The sequence below is a fragment of the Lygodium microphyllum genome, chromosome 5 (assembly GCF_053477565.2).
Source record: "Lygodium microphyllum isolate KBCC chromosome 5, Lygodium_microphyllum_v1.1.10, whole genome shotgun sequence".
In the NCBI taxonomy this organism is placed as follows: domain Eukaryota; kingdom Viridiplantae; phylum Streptophyta; class Polypodiopsida; order Schizaeales; family Lygodiaceae; genus Lygodium; species Lygodium microphyllum.
Window position 1 is genome coordinate 5767108 of NC_141139.1, and position 15665 is coordinate 5782772.

At 42.6% G+C, this 15665-nt stretch overlaps 1 protein-coding gene across 2 annotated transcripts in view; it reads left to right on the forward strand.

Annotated features, from left to right (window-relative positions):
* LOC148035477 (chloroplastic import inner membrane translocase subunit HP30-2-like) overlaps nucleotides 1-14813 on the forward strand; it is a 34126-nt gene extending 19313 nt beyond the window's left edge. The window contains exons 6-7 of one of the 2 annotated variants that reach the window (XM_087677431.1): nucleotides 5466-5851; nucleotides 14625-14813. In XM_087677431.1, the coding sequence (XP_087533557.1) occupies nucleotides 5466-5469 (4 nt within the window). In that variant the 3' untranslated portion in view covers nucleotides 5470-5851; nucleotides 14625-14813. The remainder of the gene's footprint in view (nucleotides 1-5465; nucleotides 5852-14624) is intronic. The other variant, XM_087677430.1, reaches the window with a different exon arrangement.
* The last annotated feature ends 852 nt before the right edge of the window (nucleotides 14814-15665 follow it).

The following is a 15665-nucleotide window of genomic DNA, read 5'->3' on the forward strand; positions in this document are numbered from 1 at the left end:
CTTTAGAGATGTACTTGATAGCAAGAGCATTGAGCATGTCAAAGTGCATACAGATGATAATCTTGCAGATCTTCTCACGAAGGGTGTTCCAGCAGAGCGGTTTGCTCATTGCCGACAGATGATGAGAGTTGGATAGATATATGTATTTCAACTTTGTACATACCTAGACTTAGTTGATTCTTTTTTCCCCTTAAGACACATTGCCTTTAGGTGGGAGGTTGTTGGGAATAAAGGGCCATCGTGCCTTTTATATGCACATGGGTGTGAAGACACCTTTAGCACATTTGTACTTTCATATATATATCTATTTAAAAACCTAAAGAGAGACACTCGTTGTTGTACCCAAGAACGTCGTGCTCACTCTCCTCTCTACTCTACTCACACACACACACTCTCTCTCTGTGTGTCTCAGTTGTGTGAAAGCATTGCGTGTTTCCATCATCGTGCTCTCTCTCTTAACAGAGGTGCATTATCATTATGTCTAAGAGAGGCTCTATGTAGGGGAGATTGACTTGGTCTATGTCTCTACACAAGACAACTCGGCAAATGTGTTTACAAAAGCTCTCTCTAGAGAGAAGTTCCAAGCCTTACGCAAGGCTCTCGACTTGATACTGTTTGGGATTGATTTGCGGATTCCCTGTATACCTTCACATCATTCACTCAAAGGGGATTTATTACACTTATCGTGTTTCTCTCTTATCTCATGGGCAGTTTTTACGTTCTAGCTGGAGTGGATGTGGTACTTGGTACTTTAGGGATTGCATCTTTATTCATTCTTACATAGTGGATGTGATCTTTCAGCACTCTCGTTGTTTGATTGTTCATTGTGTCTGTGAGTGCTGTTGAATCCTAACCTAACATAGTCTTTGTCATGGAGAGGTAATTGTCATGGAGAGGTAAAATTTTGAGATGCTTTAATTTTGTTGATAACATTTGATTAAGATATTAATTAAATTTGCAATGTTGTTTAGCACATATGATGCACATGGCAGTTATTTCATGGAAACATGCCAAGGACCTCGAGGATGCACTGAATGTCAAAGGCAAAAGTTGTAATAAGTTATGCTTGATAGGTGCTAGGTGGTACTCGGTGTGAGATTTGGGTCTATACCAATTTATTAGCCATTAATGTCAGTGGTGACATTAGAGACTAGACATTAGTTAATTAATTATTGCTACTCTCAGGATCAATAACTTCTCAGGGATACTTGGAAGACAAATTGGCCTAGCCAATTTAATTATTAGTCGGTGAAATTATTTTGTTGAGTACTATTATTATTAAGTTAATTTTTAGAATTAATATTCTAAAAATTAATTTAACAAGTTGGGTAATGCTGGAAAATGAGATGAGAAGGTTGCCAGTTGTTGGCAAACCTGCCTATGCAAGTGGGTAAAACATTTTTAGGGGTTGGTGAAAGTCTATTCCAACCATTGTGAGAGAGGAGGCTGCTAAAGAGCAAGGAGAGGTTGCTCATGTGATTTGTAGCCACTAGGGATCAGTCCTACAGCATGTAAGAGCAATTTGGAGCCTTCTAGGAGCAGGTGATAGTAGCCCAAGGTCTTGATGGTGTAGATGATAGCACATAGGATGGGGTAGTAGTCTTTTTGGTGGTCTTAAGCTGTAGGTGACAGCTTCCATGGCTGTTTGGAGCAAGGCAACAAAATTTTTTAGTGTTTCTCACGATGAAACTCTGAAATTTCTCTCTATAGAGCATTCTATCTCATCCCTCAACCATCTCTCAAGCTATCTCAGCATTTTCCAGCAGTTTGAGAAACTAGAAGAAGAGATTTTAGTTAGGCTTTGTTGTAAACCCTAATTTATAGGAGAAATTAGGGTTCTGACAGTCGCCTTGGGATGCGTGCTTAGAATTTCCAGTAGCTGAAATTGAGGAATTTCAGGGAGATACAAGAGGCCAGCCAACCAATATTAGATTTGGGGCTGAATTTGTCTTTGAAAAAGCAGGGTGAAGGCCAATCCCTAAGCACGCCAATTGGTTTGGAGGCTCCATCCATTCGTAATAAAAGTTAAAGAAATATCACTGGGGCAATTGATGTATATGCAAGGCCAACTGGAAATGCCAGTTCAATGCTTTTTAAATGGCAGGGTTTGCACGCAATGATGGGGAAGCTAGGGTACTTTGGTGGTAGCACTAGTTTCCATGCTATGGTGAACAAGGATGTATGACACAACTCCTGATGGTATGCAACAACCAATGCGTGGTATGCAAGGCCCAATGTATTTGTGAATGCTGGTAATATGTATAACCCCATGAACAACAATATTGGCTTGATGCTTGGGGCACAAAGTAGCATGTTTGGTAATGCATTAGTACCTTGGAATGCTTGTGGGGCTCATGATAACAATGTTAGTCATGCAAATGCTCTCTTTGTACAGTGTTGGTCACGAGGAAAAATGTTGCGAGTAATGCATACAATGTATGGGAAAATGTATATTGGTATGGTTAGTAGTATGCAAATTTCCATGCACAATGATGCAAAGTATGTAAGCAAGGATGTTTCCTAATGCATTTGGCGTTGCTAGCCTGTTAGATATACATGAGGGGCTAGTCAATTGGATGCAATGTTGCATACTAGTTAAGTTGGAATTGCAGCAATGTGAAAGCATAAATAATTGCAATGTGTAAGGGGAAGAAGGGCCTATAACCTAGTGGAGGTTTTGGGGCAAGTAAAGTTAGAGGTAAAGTTTCCATATGCTTCTTAGTGAGGCTTTTGCATTATTTCACCAATAGATGCCAAGTGGATGGAAGAGGATGACTTGGCAGGCCATCCTCAGTTGTTGCAACTTTACCTAGATGCCTTTTAATTAGAGCTGAATTTGGTTAACTAGGGCTTAGTTAGGTTTGGCAGAGGAGGGGTCCAAAGCATTGCTTGATGCTCAAGGGGGAGGTAACACTTTCACTCCTCTAGTTGTGGATAGCTTTTGTATGTAGTGGATCTTAGATGCATTCAATATGCATCCAAGGTGCTGTGCTGACAGCGTGTTTGCCATGAGGTCATTACTTAGTATACTAGTCACTATGAGAAGTATGCAGATGAGTATGGTTGTTACATCTGCTTCGAAACTATACTTTTGCATCAGTTTGGGATCAGTTTATGATTAGTTGAGCATGAGCTTTTTTCTTAGTTTTGAGATCAAATTTTAATCAATTTCGGCTTAGTTTTTGATCAGATTAAGAACCATTTATGATCACTTTTGGGATTAGTTTTGCATGAGTTTTTTGCATTAATTGTTAATTAATTTTTGCAATTAGTTTGTGATCAGTTTGGGATCACATTTGCAGCAGTTTGTGATTAGTTCTTGGATCAGCAGGATCAGTTTATGATCAGATTATGCTCAGTTTTCAATGGTTTATAGCTGGCTCCACGGATAGTAGCATGTGAGTAAACGGCATTGAGAGTTTTAGTGATGGTTTATACTGAAAACATGCTTTACTGTGATTTTGAAGTCAGAATAGTTGAGAAACATGCATTATGGATGTATCTGATGGGTTTTTAGTACCAATTCTCGATTGTTTTTCAGATTTTTGTCATGTTTATGTTGGTTGGAAATTTTCAGTAAGGTTAGAGTATGTGGAATGGTTAGACAATAGTGGTCAATGTTAGTGACCATGGTGCCTTATGGAAACTTTAGTGCAGTGATATTTTTCTTTGGCAGAATGTATTGCAATTGAGGACGAATACAGGGATTTCAAGGTGTAGGTTTGTCACGAAAACGTGAAACTTACGGATGCTCTAATCTTGTAGATAACATTTGATTAAGATATTAATCAAATGTGCAATGGTGTTTAGCACGTGACGTAGATGGCAGTTATTTCATGGTAGTAGTGGATGCCAAACGCAAAAGTTATAATAAGTTATGCTTGACAGTACTAGGTGGTACTCTCGGTGTGAGATTTGGGCCTAGACCAATTTATTGGCCACTAATGTCAGTGGTGACGTTAGAGACTAGACATTAATTAAATAATTATTGCTACTCTAAGGGTCAATAGCTTCTCAGGGATACTTGGAAGACAAATTAGCCTAGTCAATTTAATTATTAGCTGGTGAAATTATTTTGTTGAGTACTATTATTGTTAAGTTAATTTTTAGAATTAATATTTTGAAAATTAATTTAATAAGTCGGTTAATGCTAGAAAATGGGATTAGAAGGCTGCCAATTGTTGGCAAACCTGCCCATGCAAGTGGGTAAAAGATTTTTAGGGGTTGGTGAAAGTCTATTCCAACCATTGTGAGAGAGGAGGCTGTTAGAAAGCAAGGAGAGGTTGCTGATGTGATTTGCAGCCACTAGGGATCAGTCTTACAACATGTGAGAGCAATTTGGAGCCCTCTAGGAGTAGGTGATAGTAGTCCACGGTCTTGTTGGTGCAGATGACAACTCATAAGATGGGTAGTAGTCTTTTTGGTGGTCTTAAGTTGTAGGTGACAGCTTCCATGGCTGTTTGGAGCAGAGCAACAATAGCTCTTTAGTGTTTCTCGTGATGAAACTTTGAAAATTCTCTTTGTAGAGCGTTTTGTCTCATCCTGTAGCCATCTCTCAAGTTATCTTAGCATTTTCAAGCAGTTTGAGCCACCCAGAGGAAGAGGTTTCAGTCAAGCTTTGCTGTAAACCCTAATTTACAGGAGAAATTAGGGTTTGACAACCGCCTCAGGATGCATGCTTAGAATTGAGGGCCCAAGACTTGAATTCCAATAGTTGAAATTGAGGAATTTCAAGAAGATACAAAAGGCCAGCCAATCCCTATTAGATTTGGGGCTGAATTTGTCTTTCAAGGAGCAGGGTGAAGGCTAATCCCGAAGCAAATCAAGGGGCAAGTTGGTTTGGAGGCTTGTCTCTAAGTTTTGACAGTAAGAGGCACTTGGATTAGCAGAGTAGGTCAGAGGATTTATGTTGTACTACATCCATTCGCAATAAAAGTTAAAGAAATACCACAAGGGGGGACCAATTTTGGGGTCGAACGACGGGCTGTCTAATGTCCAAGATTGTATGGTAAAGTGTGCATTTCAGTTTTGTGAATTTGTTAATTGCTGTAACTAAGAGCTAGATTAGGTTATTTATCACCCTATCCGAGAAGGAATGTTGGTTTCAATGTCCACAATATTTGCATTTGTATGTATTTTGTCCTTGCTCCCAACTGTTTTGAGACGAAGGTCACTTGATCCCTTTTTTCTTGACGTTAGCTTCCCATCTTCAAAACTTGATGCAAATTTAGTGTCCATGTAACATCGTTAGTGTCAAATGAAGACCTTAGAATCGAAAAACTTGCTGTAAAAGCTTGCTACCTTTTAATTATAGCCAAATTGGCAATGTAGGGTGCCGAGAGAGAGAGAGAGAGAGAGAGAGAGAGAGAGAGAGAGAGAGTTGGCGGATGGTCTCTCACTTGCAAGTTGCTATAGTCCTCTTGAGGTGTATCATTTCAAATGACTCTTGCTTTTTGTTGCTCTAGGTGAGAAGACCTGTGGATCATAAGTTTTCGGCTAGTGTGGCTGCTCAGCACTTATGGTCTTCCTTGTCTCAAGTTTGATATTCAGTTGCCCAGAATCTCTACGCATCCTCAAGATCAGTTTTTGGAACCCTCAAATTCAAAGGATTTGCATAGCCGCATATATGGGTGGCTTTCTACGTTCTACGATTTGAGAAATGTTGGCATAATTGGATTATCCCTAGTGCTTTCAGTTTTGATTCTTCTTTTGGCATGCATAGCCATATTGGTTGTTTGTCATGTCTCCTTCTGTGGTAGCTGAGCACCATTGAGTATGTGGGTTTTCTTACCAGGGATGGTCTGTCTCCTTGGCGTGCTGCCATCTCTTCTGTCACTTTGTGTGATACTTAGTAAGTTCGTGACTCTTATACATTGTTCGTAATCAACACAATTAGCTATTTTTAGTTTTTTGGAGAGAGAGAGAGAGAGAGAGAGAGAGAGAGAGAGAGAGAGAGAGAGGAATCTTACTCGGAATGCTCAAAAAGGCTGAGGTGATGTTGTTTCCAAGCAGATGGTTGTATTTTTGAAGTCATGCAGGCTGAAATCTGTCCTTCAAATGAAAGGCAATACTGTCTGTCCACAGCCCAGTAAAGCCTCACTCTGAGCAGCTGTTGGCACTTTATTTCACTTTGGCCCCAAAGTTTACCCCGGAAAAAAGTGACATTTGAAAGCATCATTTTAGATGCCATGTTTGCAAACATTTTCCAATTTCTGGTCCAGATTTTAGAGACTTACTGAAACAACTATGGTGCGGGTAGAGTTGCCTAGGGTGTTGAGTGCAAGTGTGGTGATCAGAGGATAAATTGCACAAATGAGCAATGGGTTCTATTCATAGAATCCATAACAGCCCTTTCCTTAGTGGCTCTTCTACACTTGGTCACCAAGTGACCAAAGGTAACAGCCAATGCTATGAGCACCTGTCTTGGATGTCTAAGGATGTATCAAATAGCATCGAGACTTCTAATCTCTTGCATTTGGATCATTAGGACAGCATTGTAGCAGTAGGGAAGCTTTTTGGTTCCATAACAACATTGTTTGCTGATTTGGATCTGAAAATCTGTTGTGGGTCATCTCTTTTTGCATCTTGTTTTTGCTGATTTAATCAAATGAAGACTGGTTCTCTCTCTCTCTCTCTCTCTCTCTCTCCCCCCCCCCCCCCCCCCCTTTCTGGCAATGAATTTTCTGAAGCAAGGTTTATCAGGGCTACATCTTGTAGTAAGCACACCTTTTTGTGGGTAGAGATCGGATTTGGAAGGGATTCGGATTTGCTGCTACAGTAGTTAGTGTTTTTAGCCAAACATCCTAATCAACTGAGCACTCATACCTATGCATGACATTTCAAATCAGTCTTTGCTGCAGAAAGGCCACATTTGGTGAGAATAATTTTGGCCAATGTCGCATAATGTCTGCCATTAGTGAGAGCAACAGTGGGCAGAGGCATCAGAGGAAAGCTGGGCTGAATTGTAAGAGAATGTGCTAAACCCTGAACATCAAACCCTAAACTGATTTTATACTCTGTGTACAAGGTTCAAATTAGTTTTGTCTTGCAAAGGCAGCCATGTTTGGTGAGAGCAATTGATGCAAATACATTGAAGATGAATAGGGACAGATTAGAGGGATTCTGATCAGTTTTGTTGAGTGAAAGGCCATGTTTATGATAAAAATTTGGCAAAGGCACGGAGGACAAAGTGGGGCTGATAAAAGGGAATTTCGATCAGTTTTACTGTCGCTGTTTGTGGGGAGAAAAGCTGGCACAGGCATGAAGGCAAAGTGGGACTGAAGAGGATGCCCAGAGAACTCGGGGAAGAAATGAGGACTGATTTACTGCCATATATGAGGGTTTTGAGTATGTTTTGCAGCTGCAACAAATAGGATTCCTGGAACTATGCCTGTCTTACAAGCGTAAGTGTTCGCAGGGAATAGTGCCTGGGAACCATCAATAGTTGAGCCATAGGGCGTGCACCATGATGAACTTCAGTTTCAAGTTCAATTTTGTTTGCTAAGTTAAGTTATTACTGCCTTTTTAGTCTCACTGAAGGCTGGCACTGAGGGGTTTACCACGAAGTATCTTGGAGATCATAAGGCTGTGAGGTCTCTTTGATGATGGCCAACCAGAAGTGGGGAAGCTAGGAGCCCATGGAGGTGCTGCATACTCATAGCTGGGGTGACTAATGTATCATAAAGCTATCCTTTTGTTTGGGGTTTCGAAAAATAAGCATGATGATTTTGCTGTTCCATCTATGCAAGTGTGGCATACCCTCGTGTAAAAGTATGCACTATGATGCCTATCTGATGGAAAACTGGCTCCATGTGCTAGTACAAGTGATGCCTAAGTATACATAAGATTGTGTTTCCTCCATCTAACCACCTGTGTAAGTGATCATCTCTCATAGCCTGTCTGGATCTATGAAAGCCTGAAAAGTACAGAGATGGTATCCCAATTATGTGTTGTCTCAAGAGAAGATCTTGTGGCATTGTGTCAAAGGCTCTGTGGAAATCTACAAAATAGCAATAGAGTCTGTGGCCTTGTGGCTTTGCTGCCTTGATCAGGCTTCTCAAGGTGAAAATATGGTCTATAGAGTAAAAGATGTTGTGGTGGAAGCTGGCTTGTCTAGGGTCTTGAAGGGCCTGCTTCTTTGCTACATTGCTTAAGCTATGCCTCAAATGCTGAGCCATGTATCCTGGCTATTATATGTCCAATCATGGTAGTCTTATAATTCCCTGGGTCCACGGGGTCATTTGATTTGTGAATGGGAGTAACACTGTGCATACTCCATGTGTAGGGAAAGCCCTCTACTAGTGCCCTTAGGCTTGTTAAAGAGATGGGCTAGAAACAAAGCTAGAGTTACATAGGCATAAGAGATGCTCCCTCTGATCCTTGAATGATATGGAGATCTCTATGTAGTAGTCTCCTAAGAGCTTCCTATACTGTGCAAAGGGTGAATCTTGTCGAAATGGTGGGTTTAGGATCATGTAATGGGGATACTAAGCTTTGATTGGGGACATGGTAGTCCTGCATGGGTGTGCCAAATGGTGGGATTAGTTATAATGTATGAGGGATATGAGCCTCTCTATGAGCCAATGCCTCACCTGTGGTGTTGAGTCGTGACGGAAGGGTGCTGATACCTACTCCCCCACCCTCAATCAAGTCCCTCTTGTGCCCGGGCTTACTTTGTATCCTCTCTTGCCTTCGTGTCTTCTTGCAATATAAATATTTGGCCCCCCAAGGAGGGCCCTTTGTCTTTAGCCTCAAATCACCTGTTGTGCTATCGTCCCGTGATATGCTTTTGCATGCTTGTGGGATCGTGTTGGGTGATGCCTCACGAGGCGTGTTCAGTGGGGTGGGTCACCCTTGTCGAAGATGGATCCATGGTGGGTTTGTCGGACTTGGTATCAGAGCAAACTCCTCAATGGGTGTGCGTAAGCCCTCGAGAGGGCAAGCTTGGTCTAAGGACTAAGGAAAATGGCCCTTGTGAGAAAGTTACGTGCTGTGAAGTTGAAAGAAGAGATCGATGGGATGTATGCCGAAAAAAGGCAACCTAGTAGACCACATGGCTATGGAAATGAATAGAAGGGGATATTAGCAAAACAAGGTGGATTTCCTCAAAGGTAGTGAAAAGTCCCTTGCCACGGTGCTGTCAGAACTGGATCATTGCATTGAATGCGTTCAAAGTGACCTTGTGAGGGTAAAAGACGATCTAAGAGCTGGCAACTCTCAGATCGAACAATGGTGTGACAGACTTATTGAAGTGGGCGACTGGGACACCTTGAAATGTGAAAGCATCCTCAAGAGAGGGATTGCCAAGGACTATGATGCGGAGATTGCGGTTGGTGCCATGCCGAGTCTCGGCGACTTAGAAGACATATCAGCCCGTCCAACTCAAGAGCAGGTTACTAGGTCAACCTCGACTTCCCCTATGGAGTTGCCAAGGTGTGCTATCCCTTACCGCACTGAGCCGGGTTCAAACTATAGTGACGGCTACTCTGACTATTCCAGTGACTACTCCGAAGATGACTCTATGGAGTCATGTTATGATGAAGGCGAGCCAAGTGCCCCAACTTTTTCCATTGAGGCCGCAAGGGCCATGGTTATGCAAAGATGGGCGGCCCAAGCTAGTGGTGAATTGGTCCTTATAGAGCTGAGTTTGAGGTCACGTGGAGGTGACTCCCCCTAAAGCATGGAGTCGAGTTCGAACTATCATGACTACTGTTGTGGTGACACTACTCTCCCATCCCAACCTTTAAGCGGAGGCCGAGCACGTAGTTGTGAGGTCTATGTTAAAACAACTCTCACTCTTGACATAGAGAGGGAATGAGTCTCCTTGAGCTAGGAGGGTAAAGAAATGGCCGACCTCGACGCAGTTCTTTAGCTGAGAGAATAAAGAAATGGCCATCTTTCTTGACGCTGATACCTGTGCAGACTCCTTGCGCCAGGAGTATAAAGAAATGGTTCCATGCTACGACTTGGATACCCTAGTCGAAGACTCCTTGGACTGGGAGGATAATCCATGCTACGACTCGGATACTCTAGTCGAAGACTCCTTGGACCGGGAGGATAAAGAAACGAGCAACCCCTATGCAAATGATGGATACCTAGCTAACCCCTTGAGACGGGGGATGAACAAACAGCTAGTTTTCAGGAGATTGCAATGCATATCATGGAGGGAAAGAACTCCTTGAGCTAGGAGGATAAAGGAACGACCACTTGCAATGCTGGAACAGATTAGAGTCATGCATCAGAAGGCTCGACATGCCACGAATGTAGAGAAACGGCCACCCTCCATGCAAATGAAGGTCATCTAGCAATCTTCTTGTGGCGGGAGAATAAATGAATGGCCAATGTAGTAGAAAAGAAAGGAGTGAAAGTCAACTCTAAGAGGAGAAAGAAGATGAAGGCCCAAGCTGACGTGCAGGCGAAAACAGAGAACCCACCATTGTGTCCTGAGGTAAAGGATGAGACTTCCAAGTTCACTCCTGAGCCTTATGAATTTGAGTCCATGATTAGGAGAAAGCGGATGATATTTACTGAGCAAGTAACCATCCACTTCTATGAGTGTGATGAGGAGTTAACCATCTATTCTCAGAGGGGGGAAGAGCTCTCGTACCGTAAAGCTGAGGCATATGCTGGGGTGCCTCTTGTATGGACTGATCATGGTGGATGGATCCCGAAAGCGGGGAAGGATGCTTGACGCGAATGCAATGGACCTCGTGTTGTGTGCAAAGAGACATACAACAACATCATGTGTTTTTCAGTGTGTTCGTGTTCCAAGTGCTCTTGTTGGCAAAAAGTCCAAGCAATGGAAGATGGATGGTGCGATAGCAGCGCCTTTCGTGCAAGGAGACATGCCACCTTCGCAAGACGGTGGTATGGGCCCTCAAAGAAGACTGCTCGTGCCACCAAAGTAAAGATCAAGGCAACTAAGGCCCAACTTTCTTCAAGGGGAGGCGCGTATTCAAGACGCACCTCTTGAATTGTGAGTCATGATGTGGCTACCTTGTGGTGGCCAAATGCTACCTCATGTAGGTGGAGGGATACGGCCACTCCAATGTGGTCAAATGCTCTCTCCTACCTCGGATGTGGATTGACAGATTTGGCCAAGCTGGGTGTCTCCTCACAAGGTGTCTCCTATTGGACCCTTGCATTTTGGGCGTGGCATGCTTCCGGTTGAGCTTCCTGCCTTAGTTCCTAGTCTGCTGGTAGCTTCAGCGCACTCATACTGGCAAGCCATGTGTTGGGGCAAGTGGGTACGACTTGTCTTAACTGGGTTACCCTCCATCTTGTGATTGTAAATATGGTGAGGAGGTAAGAGTCAAGTGATTGTAGTCAAAGTGTGCATGTTTCACTTTGTAGTTGTAAATGGAGTTGGTGTGTGGTATTTAATTGTATTCTTGAAAGACCATGTTCCAGAATTGTAATTGACTTAGTGGGCATGGCACCTAGCAAGCAGACCTTGGTTGGCTTGATAACGAGTCGGCAAAGACCCCAAAAATTTTGAAGTCAAGAGTCTAGTAGGTAAACAATGGCCGACTTGATAGTGAGTCATGTTAAGACCCTCGAATTTTGAAGTCTTAACTCACACAACCGCTCCTTGGGCCCTAAGTTATGGTTTTGGGACTTGAATAGGATGTCAAGTTCTCCAAGGGGAGGTGTGTGTATGAGGGATATGAGCCTCTCTATGAGCAAGTCCCTCACCCCTGGTGTTGTGTCATGACAGAAGTGTGTTTATACCTCCTCCCTTACCTGCAACCAAGTCCCTCTTGCACCCTGTCTTACTTTGTAGGTTCTCTTGCCTTCGTGCCTTCTTGCAATACAAATATTCGGCCCCCAAGAAGGGCCCTTTGTTTTTAGCCCCAAATCACTTGTTGTGCTCTCTATGGTGCTGTGATACGCTTCCGCGTGCTTGTGGGACTGTCGAGTGTTGGGTGATACCTCATGAGGTGTGTTCCACGAGGCGGGTCACCACTGCCCGAAGACGGACCCATGGCGGGTTCATCACATAATGGTAGACGGTCATGGCTCATGAGTTAAGTCTCCAAGCCTCTTTCGAGTTGATGCTAAAAATAGTCGATTGAAGTTGCTCAATCTCATGTCGTCTATCTTCTAATATGAGTTAGAGCTAGGTTCAATCTCTGAGCTTCATGCTTCATGCTCAGGGATATTCCCTATTTCTATCGTTTGAGATGTGCAGGAGTCTTGCAACACTTACCATCATATTAACTATGCTTTCTACTTTGGCTTTAAGAGGAAAATTGGGTAGTGGGGGAAGCTGGTGATGGTGGAGAGAGTAATGATTAGTAAGTGTGATGTAAGTACCTCCAGTGTTGCCCTTGGATAGTACCATAAAGCTTGTGGTAGATGGCATCCTCGTATAGATGGCTGCAATCCTGGATAAAGTGTGTAGTAATATGGTGGGTGGGTAGGGTTTTGTGGGCAGGTAGAGGAGCTGGGCTGTTTCCCATGATCTCGATATATATAATGCACTCTGCTGTTCACTTTTCCATGTTGGAAGCATGTATGGCCACCTGAGACTATTGCCACCTCTTGATCCTATTATAGGCGAGGTGTTGTGATCATAGCTCCAGTAGCTGCTGACCATAGTGGGTCCTCCCCCCCAAAAGCATTGGTAGATACTCTCTGTGATTCATAATCCTCTATTGCAAGCAGCTGTTTGTGACCCCTGCTTGAAATCAAAGGCAGTGCACTTTTTACTCATGATCCTCTCATTGAAGTGTGCCACCAAGAGAGCTCTCCAAGTCTTATATCCTGTGAGATTAGTCAGACACACTGCTATTCGTAATGCAGTCCCTCTTGCCTCCACCTCTTCTTCTTCACCCCCTTTTGTCATTTTCTGTTTATGGCACATCTGGAGGTATAGATGGGAAGTAGCTCTCAGCAATATATATGACCCTGGTCTTTGTCACTTGCAATCTCACCTGGTCCTTGCTCTACTATTAATCCTTGGCTGAAGCTGTCCCTTGAACAAAATGGCCACTCTGCTTGATCCTCTGTTCTTGCCTGCTCTCTACGTGCTCCCTCTAAATGCTGATTCCTATTGAGACCTTGCTGTGTGCACTAGTCCTCCCTCTGCAGTCCGTGTCTCAAAGATCATATCCAACACACATGCGCGATCCGTAGTCCTCTATTGCAAGCAGCAGCTGTTTGTGACCCCTGCTTGAAATCAAAGGTAGTGCACTGTTTGCTCACCATCCTCACACTGAAGTGTCCCACCAAGAGAGCTTCTCCAAGTCTCATATCCTGTTAGATTTTTCAGAGAGAGTGCTATATAGTAATGCAGTCCCTCTTGCCTGCACATCTTCTTGAGCCCCCTTTGTCATTTTGTGTCTACGGCGCATCTGCAGGTATAGGTGGGAAGTAGCTCACAGCAATATATGAGACCCCGGTGTCTCTCACTTGCAATCTCACCTGGTCTTTGTTCTAATACTAATCCTATTTGAAGCTTTCCCTTGAACAGAATGGTAACCCTGCTTGATCCTTTGGCCTTGCCTGCTCAATATTCATCTTAACCAATACTTACTTTATGCGAAAAGCCCAACTAGAGAGTTTGATGGTGGGCCCTTCATAGTAGATAAATGTCTATTCTTCCATCCAAACCCACATGAAGCTCATGAGGCTCTTTATTGCTAAATCAACCTGTTATGAAAAAAGTATTTGATTATTAGTACAAAAAAAATGACCAATATCACCATCTTAAACTTGATATAATATATATAAGAGGATTCATCACTAGCAACATGAGATACCTAGTTGTAGAGATTCTCATGCCTTGAGATGAATATGGAGCATCCCAATCATGATAAACTTGCATCCTCCTCCATACCCTTAGCCTTACTGCCAGATCAACTCAGATTGCGTCAGAAATGTAGCAGGTCATCATAATCAGTTTAAACAAAGTATAAAGCAGCAAGGAATCATAACCGATAGCAACTTAAGTGTATAGTCTGAGCTATCCATTCCAATGAGAGAAAAGTGACTTGAAAATGCACTATACCCTTGATACAAATGTTGTGATCCCCATTGAAACCTTGCTGTGTGCACTAGTCCCCTCTCTGCAGTTATGCATGCACGCACACACAGCTGCCTTCACCTCATCGTAGACATCTGAGAGAGAGAGAGAGAGAGAGAGAGAGAGAGAGAGAGAGAGAGAGAGATCCCCGCCCCGGGGGGGGGGGGGGGGGGGGGTTGCTGCTATTCATGCTTTAGGTAAAAGGATGAATGCAAGTACTCCTTGAGATAATGTACAAGTCAATCTGTAGAGCATGGACTGTGATGCTCCCTAACATAATGACAGTGCACCTCAACGAGCTTTGAAACAGATCTTGTTGAGTTTAGTTGTTGTCAGATTTGAGGTTTACATTTGATGCATGTATCTGAGAGACATTTGGACAAAATAACAGGTGAACTTCTGGTTGTGAGAGATGCAGGGCTTTTGCTCCATGAAACAGCATTACATTTGATCATGTGTACCTGATTTCCTGTGGATATTGTTTTACATGCTGTTAAGTTTTAATGGCCGCAGAGGTTTTAGTTATCTCTCATTCAAACGCTGTTATCTCACTTGATGTAGCACATGTTTTGACAAGAAATTGCAATCTCATTTGCAGGAACTTAGGAGTTGGTGCTCAAAGTTGTTGAGAGGAAACACGATTGTTGTTTCCTTTAAATCAGACAATGTTGAGGATAGATATGATTGGGCTATGGGCGTTGCTAGTTTAGTTGTTCTCATTAAAATTGCGATTTTGCAAAACATTATCAATTTTATTAATTTATAAAGCAATACAAAGCGTTGCACAGATTCTGGTGTTCCAAGTACTAGTTAGATCCTCATAATCTGATTCTCTTGTGTTTGGCTCAAAACTTCTAGCCAAATAGTAGAACATCTTTTCAGCTAAAAGATATAAGCGGTCCAAGAGCATGTGCATTGTCATCTTACAAATGAAATTTCAGTTTTGTTGCAGTTTCAAGCCCACGTTTTATCATATGTTTCTCAAGCTGTACATTAGTTAGGCGAGTTCAGAATAGTTTCTCAAAATCACACTTTATTTCAAAATAGGGGCATTAGAACTTAATCCTTTGGTTGAAATGCAACAGGGTTGTCACGTAGATAAAAGCGCTTTGACAACTAAAATCAATCTAAGTCATTGAGTTTGGCTTCCAAACGATTATTGCTTGGATGCCAATCAGACTTCTGAAACCCCACTTTCTATGAATAGACTGAGTGAGTCAATAACATAGAAGATTTGAGATTGACATGATGATTGGTATTGAGAGCATGCCACCATGAGGCATGAGTTTTTGTATTTCTATGCACAACACTCCTATATTCAAGAAAGAATTGCACTCTAGAGACCAAGGGTGTTGATTAAGACAACTGCAAACAAGGGCCATTTGAGTGCCACTATATGTGCTTTCACATCTAAGGTTGTACCACCCCCCATTCTTTTTGGTGTGTAGATATGATTCCAAGATATCCAAGAAATGTTAAAGTACATAGAAGCCTTTCTCCAAAGCATGAAACAAATAGATTGTGTAATGTCCTTCGGATTTGTCTTTGAACAAGGAAGCAATGGTAAGGAATAAGAAATCATGGGCAAGATGATTGTTTGAGCAACTTTAAGGAGCATGTGAAAAGGTTGCAAGTGATT